Source organism: Neolamprologus brichardi, chromosome 9 (assembly GCF_056152115.1).
Source record: "Neolamprologus brichardi isolate AB-2024 chromosome 9, ASM5615211v1, whole genome shotgun sequence".
Taxonomy (NCBI): domain Eukaryota; kingdom Metazoa; phylum Chordata; class Actinopteri; order Cichliformes; family Cichlidae; genus Neolamprologus; species Neolamprologus brichardi.
This window is the reverse complement of record NC_142112.1, coordinates 15,190,645-15,211,042: the sequence shown is the minus strand read 5'-3', so window position 1 is coordinate 15,211,042 and position 20,398 is coordinate 15,190,645. Positions and strand designations below refer to the sequence as shown.

General features: G+C 41.3%; 2 protein-coding genes across 2 annotated transcripts in view; both read left to right on the top strand.

The window, feature by feature from the left end:
- The window catches only part of LOC148101278 (uncharacterized), a 204,668-nt gene that overhangs the window by 99,675 nt on the left and 84,595 nt on the right, over positions 1-20,398 (top strand). The gene's annotated exons all lie outside the window — the stretch shown is intronic.
- Positions 8,559-10,133, top strand: LOC148101281 (uncharacterized). The gene is made up of 4 exons (XM_087845597.1): positions 8,559-8,589; positions 9,081-9,439; positions 9,530-9,613; positions 9,879-10,133. Exons 1-4 carry the CDS (start codon positions 8,559-8,561, stop codon positions 10,131-10,133), a joined length of 729 nt encoding a protein of 242 aa, XP_087701723.1.

The window sequence follows — 20,398 nt, the reverse complement described above, 5'->3', positions numbered from 1 at the left end:
ATTATCCTAATTCTATGTTATTTATCATCAGTTTATTAATGATATAATTTGTTTGACTCCCAAATAGTATGAGATTTGTTTTGCTCAGATTTAGTGTTAAATCATTATAGAAAAACCAAGTCTTCAATTTCTTAAATTTATTTTCTAGTAGATGTCTGGGAAGGTTCCCAGTTATCCAGGTCATCGTAGTCTAAGGATTTTAGAAAGAAAATGACCTTTTTAGTTGCTTGCAGACTTTTCACCTCTCATCTGATAGGCTTTTTCAGTTCAAAGTGGTAGAGAGTCACAGATTTAAGCCATATAGTGTTGCCCAAAGAGGGACAATAGACCTCATAACGATCCTCTACCTAGTCACACAAGCCAAGGTGTGAAAACAAGTGTAGGTCATATTCAGCCAAGGTTTCAGGTGAACTCATTTCACCTCAACTTCATTCAGAAGTTTCAAGTTACTTCCAGAATAACTTTGTGTCATCTGCAAACAATATGACTTCTGTGTCTTTGAAATTACTTCAAATCAAGACATGTTAACACAAACACTTTTACCCGAATTTACCTCATGGCCCTGGTGCCATCTGTCTGCATTGACTTGATAATTAATCAGAGGTAGCAGGGTGTGATACAGGAACTCTAAAAGACACATTAGCGTATGTTTAGTGGTCACTGGGTGAACTGGGTGCGTCTCGAATTCGGAATGAGCCAGAGGGGGCCAGATGCGTTGATGTGGGTCGTTAGCCTTGCTTTTGTTGACCTTGGCTTATGTGGGTGATTTAATTTCACTTTTCACACATTTAGAGGTGCTTTTCAAAGAAAGGGTAAACTAACATTTGCTACCTTATGAACTCTGTAATGTTCTCCACATGATTACAAAGATCTAAATTAGAGGTGTAAGTCATTATTTGTATGTAATATTGGTATAATTTGGCTTATTCTAAAACATTTTATAAATATCAGGTTTTAATACTAATACAGATTTTGTTTAAAATATATTTACAGAGCAGCTGTATTTGCTTTGATACATTTGAAATTATAAACTATGTGCACAAATCTCCTGATAATAGAAAGTAAATTAATCATCGGTGCAAAGATCAAACTGGTTGCTTGTCTGAAACAAACAGAGCAGGAAGCTAAATCAATTAAATTCAATTTTATTTATATAGCGCCAAATCACAACAAATGTTGCCTCAAGGCGCTTCATAGATACAGAGAAAAGCCCAACAATCATATGACCCCCTATGAGCAAGCACTTTGGCGACAGTGGGAAGGAAAAACTCCCTTTTAACAGGAAGAAACCTCCGGCAGAACCAGGCTCAGGGAGGGGCGGCCATCTGCTGCGACCGGTTGGGGTGAGAGAAGGAAGACAGGATAAAAGACATGCTGTGGAAGAGAGACAGAGATTAATAACAGATATGATTCAATACAGAGAGGTCTATTAACACATAGTGAGTGAGAAAGGTGACTGGAAAGGAAAAACTCGGCAGTCTACGTCTATTGCAGCATAACTAAGGGAGGATTCAGGGTCACCTGGTCCAGCCCTAACTATATGCTTTAGCAAAAAGGAAAGTTTTAAGCCTAATCTTAAAAGTAGAGATAGTGTGTCTCCCGAATCCAAACTGGAAGCTGGTTCCACAGAAGAGGGGCCTGAAAACTGAAGGCTCTCCCTCCCATTCTACTTTTAAATACTCTAGGAACAACAAGTAGGCCTGCAGAGCGGGAGCGAAGTGCTCTAATAGGGTGATATGGTACTACAAGGTCATTAAGATAAGATGGGGCCTGATTATTTAAGACCTTGTATGTGAGGAGCAGGATTTTGAATTCAATTCAGAAATATGCTCTCTCTTTCTAGTCCCTGTCAGTACTCTTGCTGCAGCATTTTGGATTAACTGAAGGCTTTTCAGTGAGTTTTTTGGACATCCTGATAATAATGAATTGCAGTAGTCCAGCCTGGAAGTAATAAATGCATGAACTAGTTTTTCAGCGTCACTCTGAGACAGGATATTTCTAATTTTAGAGATGTTGCGCAAATGGAAGAACGCAGTCTTACATATTTGTTTAATATGTGTGTTGAAGGACATATCCTGGTCAAAAATGACTCCAAGGTTCCTCACAGTGTTACTGGAGGCCAAGGTAATGCCATCCAGAGTAAGAATCTGGTTAGATACCATATTTCTAAGCTTTTCAGCGCCGAGTACAATGACCTCAGTTTTATCTGAGTTAAGAAGCAGAAAGTTAGTGGCCATCCAAGTCTTTATGTCTTTAAGACATTCCTGCAGTTTAACTAATTGGTGTGTGTTATCTGGCTTCATGGACAGATAGAGCTGGGTGTCATCTGCATAGCAGTGAAAATGTATGCTATGTCTTCTAATGATGCTGCCTAGGGGAAGCATGTATAATGTAAACAGAATTGGTCCTAGCACTGAACCCTGTGGAACTCCATAATTGACCTTAGTGTGTGAAGAGGACTCTCCATTTACATGCACAAATTGGAGTCTATTAGATAAATATGATAAAAACCACTGCAGTGCAATACCTGTAATACCTACAGCATGTTCTAATCGCTCTAATAGGATATTATGGTCAACAGTATCGAATGCTGCACTAAGGTCAAGAAGGACAAGCACAGAGATGAGTCCACTGTCAGAGGCCATAAGAAGATCATTTGTAACCTTCACTAAAGCTGTTTCTGTGCTGTGATGAACTCTGAAACCTGACTGAAACTCTTCAAATAAACCATTCCTCTGCAGATGATCTGTTAGCTGTTTGACAACTACTCTTTCAAGGATTTTTGATATGAAAGGAAGGTTGGAGATTGGCCTATAATTAGCTAAGACTGCTGGGTCTAGAGATGGCTTTTTGAGTAAAGGTTTAACTGCAGCCACCTTGAAGGCCTGTGGTACATAGCCGATTATTAGAGATAGGTTGATCATATTTAAGATCGAAGAATTAATCAATGGCAGGACTTCTTTGAGCAGTTTTGTAGGAATGGGGTCTAAAAGACACGTTGATGGTTTGGAGGAAGTAATTATTGAAGTTAACTCAGAAAGATCAATTGGAGAAAAAGAGTCTAACTTAACATCAATAGAACTAAGAGTAGCTGTAGATAATATTACATCTGTGGGATGATTATTGGTAATTTTTTCTCTAATGATAAAAATTTTATTTGTGAAGAAGTTCATGAAGTCATCACTAGTTAACGTTAAAGGGATGGTTGGCTCAAAAGAGCTCTGACTTTTTGTCAGCCTGGCTACAGTGCTGAAGAGAAACCTGGGGTTGTTCTTATTTTCTTCAATCAGTGATGAGTAGTAAGCTGTTCTGGCTTTGCGGAGGGCTTTCTTATAAAGCAACAAACTATTTCTCCAGGCTAAATGATGATCCTCTAAATTTGTGACACGCCATTTCCTCTCCAGATTACGAGTCATCTGCTTTAGGGTACGTGTTTGAGAATTATACCACGGGGTCAGGTACTTCTGATTAGAGACCTTAGTTTTCACCGGAGCTACAGTATCCAGAGTCGTACGTAGTGAGGAGGTGAAATTATTAACAAGATAATCGACCTCTGTTGGGGTAGCGTTCAGATAGCTGCTCTGCTCTGTGTTGGTACAGGGCATTGACGATGATAACAGTGGCTGGATTATATTCTTAAACTTAGTTACAGCGCTTTCAGAAAGACATCTACTTTGATAAAGTCCACTCTCCACTGCTGCGTAATCAATTATTGTAAATGTAAATGTTATCAAGAAATGATCAGACAGGAGAGGGTTTTCAGGAAACACTGTTAAATGTTCAGTTTCTATGCCATATATTAAAACAAGATCTAGAGTGTGATTAAAGTGGTGGGTGGGTTCTTTTACATTTTGAGAGAAACCAATTGAGTCTAACGACAGATTAAATGCCATGTTGAGGCTGTCATTTTTAGCATCAACATGGATGTTAAAATCACCCACAATAATTATTTTATCTGAGCTCAGAACTAAATTAGATATAAAGTCTGAGAAATCAGAGAGAAACTCTGTGTAAGGCCCAGGTGGACGATAGATGATAACAAGTAAGACTGGTTTCTGAGTTTCACAGCTGGGGTGGACAATGTTAAGCATCAGGCTTTCAAATGAATTAAAAGTCTGTCTTGGTCTTTCATTAATTAATAGACTGGTGTGAAAAATTGCTGCCACACCGCCCCCTCGACCTGTGCTTCGAGATTTCTGGTAGTTAGAATGACTCGGGGGTGTTGATTCATTTAAACTAACATAATCATCCTGCTGCAACCAGGTTTCTGTAAGGCAGAGTAAATCAATTTGTTGATCAATTATTAATTCATGTACTAACAGACTTGGAGGAGAGAGACCTAATATTTAATAATCCACATTTCACTGTTTTACTCTTTGGTTCAGATGTGGATACTGTATTGTTCTTTCTTTGTAAATGTTTAAGTTGTTTGTTGCTGGTTTTTAGTTTGTTTTTTGTCTTTTTGGAAGCAGACACAGTCTCTATGGAGATGGGGTTTTTTTTGGGGGGGGGGGGGGGGGGGGGGTAGCAGGAGGAGACAAGCTGCAGAGAGGCGTGTAAGACTGCAACTCTGCTTCCTGGTCCCAACTCTGGATAGTCATGTTTTGAGGGGTTTAATAAATTTGTCGACATTTCTAGAAATGAGAGCTGCTCCATCCAAAGTGGGATGGATGCCATCTCTCCTAACAAGACCAGGTTTCCTCCAGAAGGTTTGCCAATTATCTATGAAGCCCACATCATTTCTGGGACACCACTCAGACAGCCAGCAATTTAAGGAGAACATGCGGCTAAACATGTCACTCCTGGTCTGATTGGGGAGGGGACCAGAGAAAACTACAGAGTCCGACATTGTTTTGGCAAAGTTACACACCGATTCAGTATTGATTTTAGTGACCTCCGATTGGCGTAACCGGGTGTCATTACTGCCAAATCATCTAAGACAGATCTAGTTGACATGAAAGCAGAACAATCTAAACTCATTAGATTTGTTTGTTTTATTAAATAAATTTTTCACATTATATAGACCACCTCATTTCGTTTTAAACACATGATTAACTATGCAGACCTTGATAAATTGACTTAATTTCACTTGCCACTTTCAGACACTCATTTATTAAAGTTAATAAAGACAAAATGAGTGGTCAGCGGTCATTGTGATATTCTGTGCCACATTTGTGAATGGTTTGCATGAGTACAAACAACATTTTTGCCTCAACAAGCTGCTGTGGGGTTTTACACAGAGGTGTAACTGAACGGCTGCAGGTCAAATTAGCGTGAGGATGTTTTTGCAAAAATGTTCTATGTGAGTGGAAAGTTCTTTCTAATACTGCGTTAATTGATGCAAACATGCAGTGAGTTCATTTCAGTAATTAGCTGCTAAGTGCTGCTCAAACATGAGCACACCAGTGAGGGAGCCAGTGATGTCCTCACCAAAATATTTCTTTCAAAGTCACCAATACATTTATCTGCAACGGCAGCACGGTGGCTAGCACTGTTGCCGCACAGCAAGAAGGTCCTGAGTTCAATTCCAACATCAGGCTGGGGTCTTTCTGTGTGGAGTTTGCATGTCCTCCCCGTGTTTGCGTGGGTTCCCTCCGGGCACTCTGGCTTCCTCCCACCATCCAAAGACATGCAGCTTGTGGGGATAGGTTAACTGGATAATCCAAATTGTGTGAATGTGCGAATGAGTGTGAGTGCGAATGGTTGTCTGTCCCTGTGTGTTGGCCCTGCGACAGACTGGCGTCCTGTCCAGGGTGTACCCCGTCTCTCGCCCTATGACAGCTGGTATAGGCTCCAGCGCCCCCCGCGACCCTGAAAAGGATAAGCGGAAGCGAATGGATGGACTTTTCCTCCAATGAGGACCAGTGTTGGGACTAATGCGTTATTAAGTAACGCGTTACAGTAACTACGTTACTATTGTGGTAACGAGCACGGTAACTAGTTATTATGCCAAAATCAGGAACGCGTTAGTCGTTACTGGGATTTAGATAGGGTCGTTACTCGTTACTTCGTGTGGTGGCTATCGCAGAGCTTCCACAGATTCAATAACATTAGCAAGTGGTGGAGGCAGCAGGTGGATGAGGGAAAGGGGACGCAGAAGGAAAGGGGACGCAGAAGGAAAGGGGACCCGAGGCGGCCGCCGGTCCAAGTGTGAACTGAACTTCAGGTAAGAAGTTATGACCTGCAGTCTATCTGGGTCAGATATAAACCAAGTTTAGGTGGAGTTTATTTTCGTTATTCTGACTTTTTCCATACTGCGTACTAGCTAGCATGACGGAGTTTCTATACAGCTGGGTGGGTGCTATGAAGTTAATGATGTTGAACTTTATTTTGTTCATAAGTTATTAGAGTTGCCAACCTTCCCGTCTGGTATTCAGAGAAAATATTACGCCTTTCTTATTGAGGTGAAAAGGAACAGTTTGTCCCGTAATTCAGCTACAATGAAAAAAGACAAAGCTGGAGTTATTCTGTGTCTTTGCTGCACAGCTGCCTCTTCTTCTTTCATTCTCTCCCCTCTCTCTCCCGTTTCTACTTCAATCATGAAAACTGATCAATGATCAGCTGATCGGCTCTCTTGTTTGTTTATCGCCCACTTTGCGCCAGAAAGAGGAAACCAGCCGATGTCGCGTTAAACAACAGCAGCACGTTTAAGCTTGATCAGCTGTTGTTAGAATTTATTTAATATTAATTTCTAGTATCAGCTGATGTTTGCTGGAGCCACAGCTGCAAAAAAGCTGCTGGTCATGATGTCGGTTTCGTTATCTGGTGAGAGGGAAACATGAAGATGAAACCAGGAGATGTCCTTACTGAATCATCAGAGCTGAACAGGTGATGGAGAAACAAGTTCATCTTTTAGGTGACATAAATGAGTTGAAGGGAAGTTATGAACTGTTTCTGAGAGACAGATAACCCCAGGATCCTTTTTTAGGTAGCTGACAGCTGGTAACTGTGCAGGTGCGGATCTAGCAAAGTTTTGCCAGGGGGGCCAGGTTGGGCATTAACAGGGAGAGGGGGGCACAAAGAAATACTTTTCTTTCTTATTCTCATTTAAAATGTCTCGCTTTTAAAAAAATAATTATCTGAATCTTACAACAAAGGATTGATAGATTGATGCATATATACCATCAAAACAGTGTACATCACTGTCACAACAGCATTTGTTTTCATTCAAAGGCTTTATGATTTTTCCTATAATGGTGGGCCAGTCTCTAGTCAAAATGCCCGGGCCGATTTTTTGTCCCCGTCCAGCCCTGTATGCAGCTCATCAGCAGTCTGGTGTTCATGGCGATCACCATTCGACTAAAAGCAGTTTCACTAGCAGAAGAAATGAAAATTGAACATTTCCAAGGAGGTCCGTCTTGGTGCTTTTGTTTCATGAAACTGTGCCATTTTTCCATCCGGACCAGGACTACGGTAGCGGAGCAACTTCCAGCGGATTATAATGAAAAGCTGGCCATCTTCCGCTCCTACTGCAGCAAACACATCGCCGACAAACACATCCAGCCCAGCCACATCACTAACATGGACGAGGTGCTGCTCACTTTCGACATCCCGGTGAGTCACAATGTGGAGAAGAAGGGGACCAGCACGGTAGCGATACACACAACGGGGCACGAAAAGTCTTCTTTTACTGTTGTGCTTGGCTGCCATGCTAATGCACAGAAACTGCCGCCTATGGTGATTTTTAAGAGAAAGACTTTGCCTAAAGAGAAGTTTCCAGCAGGAATCATAATTAAGGCAAATGAAAAGGGCTGGATGGATGAGGAAATGATGAAAGAGTGGCTGAGGGAGGTGTATGTAAAGAGACCAGGTGGTTTTTTCCACGCATCACCATCGCTATTGATCTGTGACTCTATGCGTGCCCATCTCACAGCCGATGTGAAAAAAACAAGTGAAACAAATGAACTGTGAGCTTGCTGTCATTCCGGGAGGCCTGACAAAGGAACTCCAACCGCTGGACATTGGTGTGAACCGGCCGTTCAACCTAAGGCTGCGAGTGGCGTGGGAGCGATGGATGACCGATGGAGACCACAGTTTCACTAAGAGTGGAAGGCAGCGCCGGGCGAGTTACGCCACAATTTGCGAATGGATTGTAGATGCTTGGGCTAACATGTCTGCTGGCACTGTTGTTCGAGCTTTCGCAAAAGCTGGCATCATTTCCGAGGAGCCGCACGGAACGGAAAGTGACTCTGAAGGTGAAGAAAGTGAAACTGGAATGTTTGATGGAGATTTAGCGCAGCTGTTCAATTCAGACACAGAGGACTTCGATGGGTTTGATTGATGACAATTACCGGTAATAAAAATGTTAGTACCAAACTCAGTTTTGCTCCCGCTTCATTTTTTAAATACGCACACTTGTATGCGCCCTATAATCAGGTGCACCTTACGTGTGTGTTAAATACAGTAATGGCACACATAACTGAGACTGCGCCTTTTAGTACGGTGCGTCTTATGGTCGTGAAAATACGGTAAGTCTTAATTCACCTTCCTGCTTGGTTTGGAGCTCTATCAGAGATACTTTCTCCAGCTTTCCTGTTTCAATCCCTGGGATTTCAAAGATGGAAGATTATGGGATGCACTTTTCTCCAGGTATGTACTCAGCATTGTTGCTCAGTGAGCTAATATGAATAGAGTTGGCTAACCTCTAAGACAACTTGCAAAATTACTTTTTCACTCTGTGTTGTGAGTCCTGATGGCAGAAGTCACCATTTCTCCCTCCACAGCTGAACAGAGTCCACGTTAAATCCTTTTTGGTTTTAAAGAATGTACAAATATCAGACTTCTTTTTTTTCTACTTTGTGGGAAACATTTGTGTTTAAGATTCATTGTGTTGATGCTCAGTCATCAGGTAAGTAAATCCCTGAAGGTTGATTCAGTTCAACTGGATGTAATGTTTTCAATGGGAGAAATGTTTTGTGACTTCTTCAGTCTGAGACCTTTTGGGATTTAAGACTCATCAATTTAACTTTTGTTTATTTTTTCTGTTAGAAAGTCAGTCGTGCCAAAACATATCAGCAACTGACCCATGTGGACCATATAGACTTGTTCTTACTTGGCCTCTTGTGTCTTTACCCTCACAGACTCGTGGAGTTCAGGCAGCGGCCCTGAAGGGAGTCTTTCCTTGGAAGAACTCTCTACATGGGCAGAGACTGCTCTAAAAATGGAGATGATCAACAAAACCTTTGCTACCTCTGAGGCAGTTTCCAGCTCTGTCTCAGAGCAGAAACAAGATTTTGCTGTCCCAAGAAGCCGGGGTGGCAACATCACTGCCACTCTGGACCATCCCAGCACTGCTCCAGAGAAACCTAAAGGAAAGGCCCGGGTGGTGTTCACAGAGAGACAGTTGGATATTCTTGTCCATCAGTTTAATTTGAAATGTTACTATGAGCCAAGAGAGATGAAAGAGTTGGCAGTGATGACAGGACTGACCTACATCCAGGTGAGTGTTTCTCAACTTACTAGAATCTAAGAAATTGAATTTTGGGTCCATTGTACTCATGAAATGTTTTCTGTTTTCTTCCATCTTTAGGTAAAAACTTGGTTTCAAAACAGATGGAGTAAGTTTAGGAGGAGGTCACATCCTCAGCATGTGAATCAGGGCGTCCCACTTCATGTAAGTATCTCCTATTATTGAAAAGCACTGTTTCTGCTTTCTGTCATTATCTGGGGAATTGACTGTATTTAAAAAAGTGTAATGCCAATAATTTAAAACAACTATTCTCATTTTACTGAAAATCCTCTTGTCCCCTTCAGTTTCAGGGAGAGAGACATCTATTATTAAAAAGCATTGTTTCTGATTCTGTCATTATCTGGGGAATTGATTGAAGTATTCTTGAAGTGTTCTTATTTTACTGACAGTCCACCTGTCTGTGATTCAGTTTCAGGGAGAGGGACAGCCCCCATTCAGGCAGCAGTACACCGAGCACCAGGAGGTAAACTCAATCTCAAATGGTGTAAACCATCAGGGCCCCTATCATCATGCTGTGGACAGTTTTGCTCCTGGACATCAATGGACCTTCCTCAACTCGCCCCAGATGTTTGGCTGGTCGATGCCACCAGGCAACAGCCAGTATGAATTTAACCCTGCTGCTGGTATGAATGTACATGAAGAATACAATATGCCTTTTGTATGAGAAACTGTAAATAAAATATTTACACCCATTCAAAACTGAACTTTCTCCCCCCCTCCCCCTCTTTATTTATAGAGTTTTTAACATGTAAGTTGACATATCAGGCCCAATAAAGCAAGTACCACAGATACAAAGATATATCTCAATACAGATTAGGCCATTAAAGTTAGGATGATAACAAATAAAAGGGGGAAAAACACACAGAGAACAAAACAAAAGAAAAAGCAAAGAACCCCCCCCAGAACCAGAACAAAAGAAAACCCCATGGTACTAAAGTTTAGTCTGTTGGAAGTGTTTTCAATGAACTGAAGTAAATAATAAAAGGCTGCCACATCTGTGAGAACTTATTAACATTTCCTCTGAGTCTGAATTTTATTTTCTCCACTTTTAAAAAGAACATAACATCTTCCAGCCAACGTGATCGGGCTGGAGGGTGATGAGCTTTCCAACACAGCAAAATTCTACGTCGTGCCAGCAGTGAAGTGAACAAAACATCCAGCTTTTTATGACTAAGGTTTAGGGTGGCATCTTCAGAAACACCAGAAACACCAAACTAGTGGGCATGGTATGAGTGTAACGCTCAAAACATCAGAGAACACTTCAAAATTAAAAGTCCAGTATAACTTAAGTAGCGGGCAGGCAAAAAAAAAAAACAAAACAAAACAAAAAACAGGCGATGGATCTGTTGCACAGGTCAGGAATGCTGGGGTATATTTTAGACAATCTAGATGTTGAGAAGTGTAATCTGTATACCGTCTTAAACTGAATAAGGGAGAGTCTTGCACATGAGGCTGAAGTATGAATTTTGTCAATTATTTTGTCCCAGTAACCTTCCCCAAACGTAAGACCCAGTTCCTTTTTCCAACTCAAAGCATTTATTTGGTTGAGTAATTGCCCGATGCCATAATTAAAGTATATACTTGTGATATTAGAGCCTTACTGTGAGGCTTCAACTGGAATAAGTCTTCCCACCAAGGCTTGAGAGGCTGACTTGGAAACTCTGGCAAGATAGAAGATGCACAGTGTCTTATTTTAAAGTAGCAGAAGAAATGATACAAGGGCAAATCATACAAAGAACAAAGGTCACTAAAGCTGAGAAAAATGCTATCTTTAAAAAAAAGTCATAAAAACATTTGATACCTTTTCTTGCGCATATGTAAAAGGAGGAGTCCACTAACGATGGGGGGGAAGAGGTAGTTGTTGCAGATTAGGGTCAGAGCAGAAGCAGAGACTGAATTGAAGTGACACTGGAATTGATACCATATTTTTAGAGAGCCAATTACAACAGGGTTGTCTGTGAATCGTAACAGGGAAACAGGAAGGGATGAAAATAATAGTGCTTAGAGTGAGAAAGAAAAACACGATTGAGTCTCAAGGCAACACAAAGTAGCTTGAGGATCATTGAGCCAATAGGTATACTTTTGAATGTTGGCTGCCCAATAATAAAACATCAAGTTGGGCAGAGCAAGACCCCCACTGAGCTTAACCTGTTGTAGTGAGGTCATACAAATCCTGGGGGTCTTATTTGCCCATATAAAAGATGAATCCAAGATATAAAATTGTTACCAAAACCAAATTTCCTCCAGACTCCAAAAAGATACTCCCATTATACTCGATCGAATGCTTTTTCAGCATCCAATGAGCTTACCACCTCATAACGGTGCTATGATTTTTGGAATATATTATATTAAGAAGGGACCGTATACTAAAAAAAGGAATGTCTTCCTTTAATATAGCCTGTCTGTTCGTCTGATATAATAGAAGGGAGAACTCTTTCCAAACGGGTTGCTAGCAGTTCGGATAAGATTTTAAAGTCTACATTAAGAAGACTTATTGGTCGATAGGAGCTACAATAGGTAGGATCCTTTCCTTCTTTATGCAGTATGAGATAGAAGCCTGTCTTAGTGTCTGAGGGAGAGAGCCTTGTTTCAATGACTCCTTTGTTAAGAAACTGGTTCATATCTGTGGAATTGGAGGGGAACTATGATGCATACAGAGCACTATAAAATGACTCAAAAATTGAGTTGATTTCAGTTGGATCAGAAGTCAAAGTTCCCGATTCATTTTTAATTTGCAAAATTTGGCGAGATGCCAATTGGTGACGTAGCTGGTGGGCTAGCACACGAGAGGCTTTATTACCATGTTCATAATAGTTGCCACGGGACCGTAATATCAATTGCTCTGCATCAGGCGTCGACAGGAGACTGAACTCCGAATGCAGGTTAAGATGCTGCTTATACATTTCAGTTGAGGGAGTTTGAGCGTGTTGCCGGTCTAGAGCTTGAATTTTGGCAGAAAGTTCATTTTGCTTAGCTTTCTTTGATTTAGATAGGTGAGATAAATAGGAAATTATTTGGCCTCTGAGGTAAGCTTTAAGTGTTTCCCATAGTAGAGAATTTGAGATTTCCTCTAAAACATTCGTAGTTAAGAAACCATCAATTGCAGATGAGATATAGTCACAGAAAGCTGAATCAGGCAAGAGTAGAGAATTCAACCTCCATGGATGCTGAGGTCTATAGCCAGGGGACAATACCATATGCAGGACTAATGGAGCATGATCAGATATAACAATTGGAATATATTCAGAGTTGCAAACTTTAGAAGCCATGGAGCCATTTATAAAAAAGTAATCGATGCGAGAATATGTGTGATGAACATTTGAAAAAAGGAATATTCTCTGGCTTGGGGATTAAAAAAAAACCTCCAAGGATCAATGTATCCATTTTGGGTCATAAAGTGTGAGAAAGCCCTGGACATAGCAGATGATGCTTTAGAGCCAGTGGCAGATTTGACTAAAGCTGGGTCAATAACGCAGTTTAAATCACCTTGAAGATCAGGAGGTGCGTCTTTAAGTCAGGAATCATCCTCAAAAGATTATTAGCAAACACAGCATTGTCAAAGTTTGGGGCATAGACGTTCACTAAGACAACTGGGTTATTCATGAGGGTTCCTACAACAATTAGATATTGTCCATTTTTGTCAGCAATCTCCATCTGGCCACCACAGAAAGCTTAACAGATCTGAGTCATCTCTTTGTACTCGGACCTGATAAAACATGGATTCAATGTCTACCATGAGCACCACAGGTTCTTTTCGGAACCTAGTTATGACCTCAACTAGCAAGCTAATGAGAACTGGGCCTTTCAGAAGTTGTCCATTCAGAGACACTCCCTGAAATGAAGCACCACAATCAAAGACAACTCGCAACTACTTCTTCTGTGGGTGATGCACCCCATGATGTGGAATGTACCACAATCCTCCATCACAGCGATCAAATTCTTCAGCAGGCACCTTCTCTGCATACCCTTTAGAAATGATTTCAGTCATAAAACTGGTGTAATCGACATGAAATGAACCATCCCTAATAAACTTCCGTTTAAGGCTCATAGCTCGCTGTTCTACAGCCTTCCTATTATTTGGCATTTTTACCCGATTGCACTCAAAAGGTAAACCAATGGTGTAATGACCATCAACCAACTTAACAGAGTCCATCACTGACTTCATAAACTGCTGATCCTCTCTAGACAAAGCAAACTGCTCATCCTGAATACATTCGGGAAAATCAGCCTTCATTTGACGTTCCCACAGCTCATCCAATCTTGCCACGGAAATGCTTGTCAGTCTTACAATCCTCTCTGAGAGGACCATTCACCGTCCAACCCAGCATAGTTTTTACTGCATAGGGACCTCCATCCTGACTTCTAACAACATCCCATGGCTCTAAAACCTTGGGCACATTGGTCCCGATCAACAGGTCTACCCCGGAATTTATCTCCAGTATCTTAATATGGCGCAAATGTGGCCATCTATTGAGATCTTCCTGTCGGGGAATATTACATTGATGAACAGGCATGCTTTTCTGAGTAAATAAGTCAGGCAAGTCACAGTAGTGATCTAAATCCAAACCAGCTACTTCCAAATCTGAAACAACATAACTACTGACCATTTTCTCCTGACCCATTGTCCCCAAAAGAATGCCAGTTTTCCTTTCTGAAAGATTTAGCCTATTCATGAGCCCTTCAGTACAAAATGAAGCTGAACTCCCAGGATCTAGAAAAGCATAGGTTATCAGTGACCGATTACCTTTCTTGGATTTCACTCTAACTGGTATTACGGATAGAGCACTATTTTGCTCACCGGCCCCAGTAACACCACTGCTTTGCACTGCACATGAAGGACCTTCATCTGGTGGTTCTCCCCCTCCTATAGTTTGCACTGAAACACTTTCCCTCTGCTTGGAGTGGATATATAAGAGTGTGGGGCGTTTCTGTTTACAGACTTTACACAAGAGATGTTTCCTACAGTCCTTGCTTCTGTACCCAATGCGCAGACAACTAAAACACACCATTCTCTTTCAAAAAAGATAATCGTTCACAGTGCAACTTTCTTTCAAATGAAGGACACAAATCCAACATATGCCCTGCTACACAAAACAAGCAAACCTTGGTCACAACTGAACCACTCTCTCGCCTCAACACTGGCTCAATCTTCCCTTCCACCTTGGCCACTGTAGTAGCAAAACTACTCCTCTTAGCCTTAGGGTAAAACTGAGACTTACCATTCCCCGCCTCTTTTCTGATGGCTGTTGGAGGATCCTGTATATCTCCAAACAATGGGTCACTTGCGATCTTAACTTGCCTTTCAACAAACTCAACAACATCGCAAAAAACCACTTTACGTTGTAACCTCTCCTGCAGATCGCAGAAAACATTCCTCCACTTATCCCTGAGCTTATAAGGCAACTTTTTTATAACTGCTTGCATATTAGCAGAGACATCCAACTCATGCAAGGACTCATCGTCTCCCATTGCATTACAACATTACCTTAATAAAAACCCATATTCCTGCAAAGCCTTCACATCATCAGATTTTATAGGTGGCCATTTACTGACCCTTTCAATATAGGCAGCAGCAATTCTCAGCGAATTGCCAAAGTTCTCTTGGAGCAAAGATTTAGCTTTAGCATATCCATACTCAACAGGCATATACTGACAGCTTCTGACCATTTCTCTTGGATGGCCTCTAGTGTATTGCTCGAGAAAATATAAACAATCCTTAGCACTGTGAGCTTGACTCTCCACCATGTGCCCAAAAGCTCTCAAATGTTTGATATTGCAAAGGATCACCATCAAATAACTGAATGTCACGCCTTGGTAGCAAAAACAGACTGCTGCTCAGCCAATAAAGTTGTAATTTCATTTTGTTTCTTCAAAACTGTGACTAGATGACCATGACCCTCACTACCTTGCGCTGTATGTGTAAGAGGTTTGGATTGTGGCTGTAGCTCAGGAGGTAGAGCAGGTCACCTACTGATCGGAAGGTTGGAGGTTCGATCCCAGGCTCCTCCGGTCTGCATGCCAAGTATCCTTGGGCAAGATACTAACCCCAAGTTGCTCTCCGATGCGTCCATCGGAGTATGAATGTGTGTGAATGTAGTTAGAAAAAGCACTAAGTATAGATAAAGTGCTTGTGAGAATGGGTGTGACTGGGTGAATGTGGCATGTTGTATAGAGCGCTTTGAGTACTCCGGGAGAGTAGAAAAGCGCTATATAAGAATCAGTCCATTTACCATTTACCATTGTGCGTGAGACTGCGACATCATCTGAGTAGTTGAAACTGCACCTGGAAATACTTGATATTACTTCGTCTCTGACTGTTCCAACGAAACGACCTTAGGCTGAGAAATATTTTTAACCTTGGGCCTCACATCCAACACATGCGCTTGATGATCACTTGCATCAACACCCTGATATGGTCCTTCTGGTAACACAGGTTTGAACGTCGGAGCATTAGGATTTAAAATGCCTAAACTCCCCTGTTCTTGCTCTAAATACGAATTCATTCCATCAGATTTACCATTAGCAGCACTTGAGACTCGGGACATTTCAGAAGCTTTTAAAACATTCACCTTTGCTGCCGAAGCTGCTTTTTCAGTTTCTAAGTCAAGCAGCTCCTTTCTTTTCTTAAGTTGTTTCTTGTTCTTCCAAAGCATGCCTTCCTTTCAACAACCTCTGTCGAACAAGTAGGGCAGCCATATCAGCCTCTGCTGTTATGCGTGCTGACAAGGCAGATGAAACCATGGAGCTACTGAGTGATGATTTACTTTTCCTACAACTTTTGTTTCCAACATTAGAGATGCTATCACTTGGATTAACATCATCTATCACAGCACCTTTACCAACATTCCCGGTATGCCTAGAAGCACCCGAACCCTTTCCAGCAGGTAATACATCAGAAGACTCAACACCAGGTGGATTTAAATGTGGCAAATCAAGCTCAGACAAGTGATTTTTACTCTGAGGGTTTCCCTTTGCATCATGAAGCCATTTCTTTATCTCTTCCATAAACTCAGTATTATGTGCTCGCACACTCATAAACCAAGCAGTTTGTTTTTCTTGCTCTTCTTGAGGAAGCAAAGGAAGCAAGGTTTCATGCAGATGAGTTGTCTCATTAAGCAACACAGTCAAATTCTCTAACTGAGCCTGAACAGTGGAAACATTATCTTCAGATTGCTTTAATTCTTTAATAACCTTTATGACATTTTTAATTTTATTAATCTTAGTGTGACGTTCTTTTTGAAGCCTTTCAATCAGATTCTCCAAAGCCTTAGCAGTCGGTTTTGGCTGTCTTATCTTTCCATCCACATCACCACATTGTATTAATTGGTGTGTCTCCATTTTTCTTCAAAACATTACAAAATCCAAACTCTGAACTGCACCTATGCCACACAGCTTCATTCCAACACATCAACTTGATGACATTCCCTTCAATAAACCTTGGACACACACAATTAAAAGGAGCAATATCCCCCACTAGCTGCCTATTAAACCTAACTAACTCAACCTAGTCTTCCGTACATACCAGCGGTGGGTATTTATGTACCTCCATACCGTCAGCTGTGAGGAAGACAAACTGTCTTAAACACAAACTGCGGCGGTACTCCCAAGCCAATGGCTTCAGCCGCCTGATGCACAATAACTAGAAAGCAAATCAGTACAACGCCTAGCGCAGCTGTACTGCTGAAACCTAACAGGGGAACAAGACTCCTGAAAGAAATCTGTTTTGTGTAGCCAAAGGCTTAATCTAAAAGCTGCGTGGACAAAGGCAACAGCAAACTATAAAACTCTCACTAATAAAACTCATCTATATAGAAATAATCCAATAAAACCTACAAACTTTTCTGTTGACAATTTGTTGCGGCTCCTCCAACCTATGGCTGCGGCAGGCTAAACATGAGGACACCAATGACGCGCAACAATGAACACATAAAATACACTTCTGTACCATTTGCTCCTTTTATTCCACATGCAACTGTCCAATATACAAATCAGTGCCTGGGATTAACTATTAGACAAATGCACAGACTGCACAAACAAATAACTACAACTCACCAATAACTGCACTAACTACTATGCCAAATTACAACATTGGCCTATGGCATCAATTAGTGCACAAATATACAAAAACCATCAAGTTCCAGTTAAAATACATCAAAATCATTCAAGCTGCGCTCAAGCTGCGGTCAACAAAAAGTTCTGCCTCATGCTCACCCTACCTTTCTGCTCATCAACATCAGGTGCTGTGAACAGGTGAGTGCAACCACATTTATCATCTACCACACCCATGAGACACGCCCCACACCCGTGCACCAATACAGTGAGTCCATTTAAACCAACCCACTTAGTCAAAAAGGAACAACTCATATGGCTCCTACAACATTTTTATTTGATTAATCTAAAGTTGTTCTTCTGTGTCTGAAAACACTCACTCCCATTTACTCAACCTGTGTTGTCGGCTGCTGCTGTGGCCTACAGTAGCAGAAGACAACACTGCAACTGTAACGAAACTGATTACAGCATTATTTTTAAAACCTTTAGTGAATTCAACGTTCTTCAAAATTTTGTGTATGCTACTGTTGTATATAGTGTATTATGTTATTTATTTTGTAGTTGTTTATATTTTATTTCTATTTTTGGATTTTCTTCTGCTATCTCTACCTGAGCTGAGGCAATGCACAAATTTTCCTGCCGTCGATCAATAAAGTCTAATCTCCTCATTGACTGCATTTCTGATGGAGATGAGACTTCATGCAGGACAGAGGTGAGAGAGAGTCAGCTGCTTCAGATTCCTAGGCATCAACATCAGCGAGGGTGTCATGCCATATTAAACCATTATACACCTTAATAGTAAAATTTAAAAAAATGTGTTTAAATTGCATGAATTAATATTTATTAACGTCTCTTTGTGACGTCATACTATGATATGACTGCCACAAACAGAGCGTCCTCCTGTAACCATGGTTACGGGAGTTTGTTGCAAGAAGTGTTGTGAATCTCGCTGAGACAGGGAACCACTGAGAGCCTCAGATGAACCAATCAGTCAGATCGCTGTCTCCACTTCTCCTCCTCCTCCTTCGTTCCCTTTGTTTTTTAAGTACCTCATATATGTTAGGATTCTTTAGCTAGTTAGCCATCACATTAGCTAGTTAGCCATCACATTAGCAAACTGCTTCGGAGCACAGCTGCCGGAGTCGCGGGTTTTGTTGAATCAGGCGTTGGACCTGCTGGAGGAATGCTCTGCGATGATGGTGGAAAACAGCCGCCATTCAACCCATTTGAGAGCTTCAAAGAACTGGCTGCAGGTATGATTGAAAGTTTGACAACACCGACTTCAACGCCGGCGCTGAAGCTAAAACACTGTTGATGCGTCTGTGATTTATTAGTGATCGCTCACTTGTGTGCACGTGCATGTAGGTGAACGCTCGCGGCATGACGTCACACAGCTCAGTTCCTTTCTGCTTTGATCTTACAGTACGTGCCTTTGATCTTGCAGCACGTGACCTCCACTTGAGTCCCTAAATAGGGGTGAAACAGCGGGCTTTATACCTGAATCTTGCATTTTGCATTTTTAGTTGTCGTACGTTAAATGTACAGACCGCGATCTTCCCTTTCTGAAAGCTTTCTGAAAACGGATTTCCAAAGTAATTGTAGCGAAAGTAAGTCATTGACAATGTCTTTATCCAGTGTTAGAACCCCTACCCCCATTAATTCAGAGCCTTTTTCACCTGCTATCAGCGGGTGTTTCGATAGGCTCTCTGGATTACAGTGGGGCTTGATAGAAAATGGGATCTGGAACTCCGATGTCCAAGTAGCACTGGCTGATATGATTACTGATGTCATTCAGTCAGTTAGTGCAAGCACCATAAAAACTTTACTTCTAGGAGGTCAGGACCAATTAAATGATGCATCATTCCAGACATACCTTAGCATAGCCGTGACAAAAATAAGCCCCGTATTGGGAGACTCTTTCTCAATCAGCTTTGCTGCTGCTCTTAATGTCACCCATGAGGAGTGTGAAAGCGCTGTGGTGCTGACACAGATGATTGAGGAGGAGATCTCAAATAAAGTCAACTCGGGTTGGGTTCTTGTCCCAGAAAACCCGGATTCTATTTATGTCACCAGAAAAATAACAAACATAAATAACCTCAGATGCATGGTTTCTCATGCTTTCTCATGTCTGAAGACATATAAAGGTAAGCTGAGCGGCCTGTTCATGAGGGGGGCTTTACCCACTTCCTTTAGTTCAAGTGATGAGAGTCTTGAATCCAAGCTCTCTGAGATGGGAACAATTAAAGAAATAAGTATGGCTCTCATGAGGTGGAGTACAGACAGAGAGATAAGTAAAGATGACCAGGACTGTCACATAGAACTGCAACCCGTGGAGGAAAAAGAAAGTGATGAGTTTGCAGAAGCTGAGGAGAAAGCTCAAAGTGATGTTGAAACAATCCTCAACAATCTGAATTATTTACATGATGAAGATGATGCAGATAAAGCTGCAGTTGACATTGTAAATTTGTTAATTGCTAACATTGAGTATCCTGATGCAGAAGATATCACATTAAGTGAGAAGTGTAGCTCACCCAAGCCTGCTTTTGATGTGGACCTGGTGATCAAAAAGGTGAAAGACTTTTTTGCATCATGCGCCCTAATTATGAAACCAGATGAAGTAAAACGACACTTCTTCAGGTTTGCTAAAAAGGAATTTGAAAAAATGAACAGTGAGCTGAAAGATCATTTGAAGAAAAGCAAAGGATTTTTGACCTTTCAGAGACAACAGGCAAACTCCCCGGAGAGTGAGAGAGCTGACTCCAGGAAAAGCGAACACATGAATCCCTCAGAAGTTCCCAGAAAATCACCAACCTTAGAAACCACAGTTAAAAGTTCTTCTCCGCTCAAATTTACAACAGTCGTGCCGGTTCTGAATAAACT

Coding starts and splice junctions, on each gene's coding strand:
- LOC148101281 (XM_087845597.1), top strand. CDS start 8,559: ATGGAAGATTATGGGATGCACTTTTCTCCAG. Junction 8,590..9,080: donor TGGGATGCACTTTTCTCCAG/GTATGTACTCAG, acceptor TTACCCTCACAG/ACTCGTGGAGTTCAGGCAGC. Junction 9,440..9,529: donor CAGGACTGACCTACATCCAG/GTGAGTGTTTCT, acceptor TTCCATCTTTAG/GTAAAAACTTGGTTTCAAAA.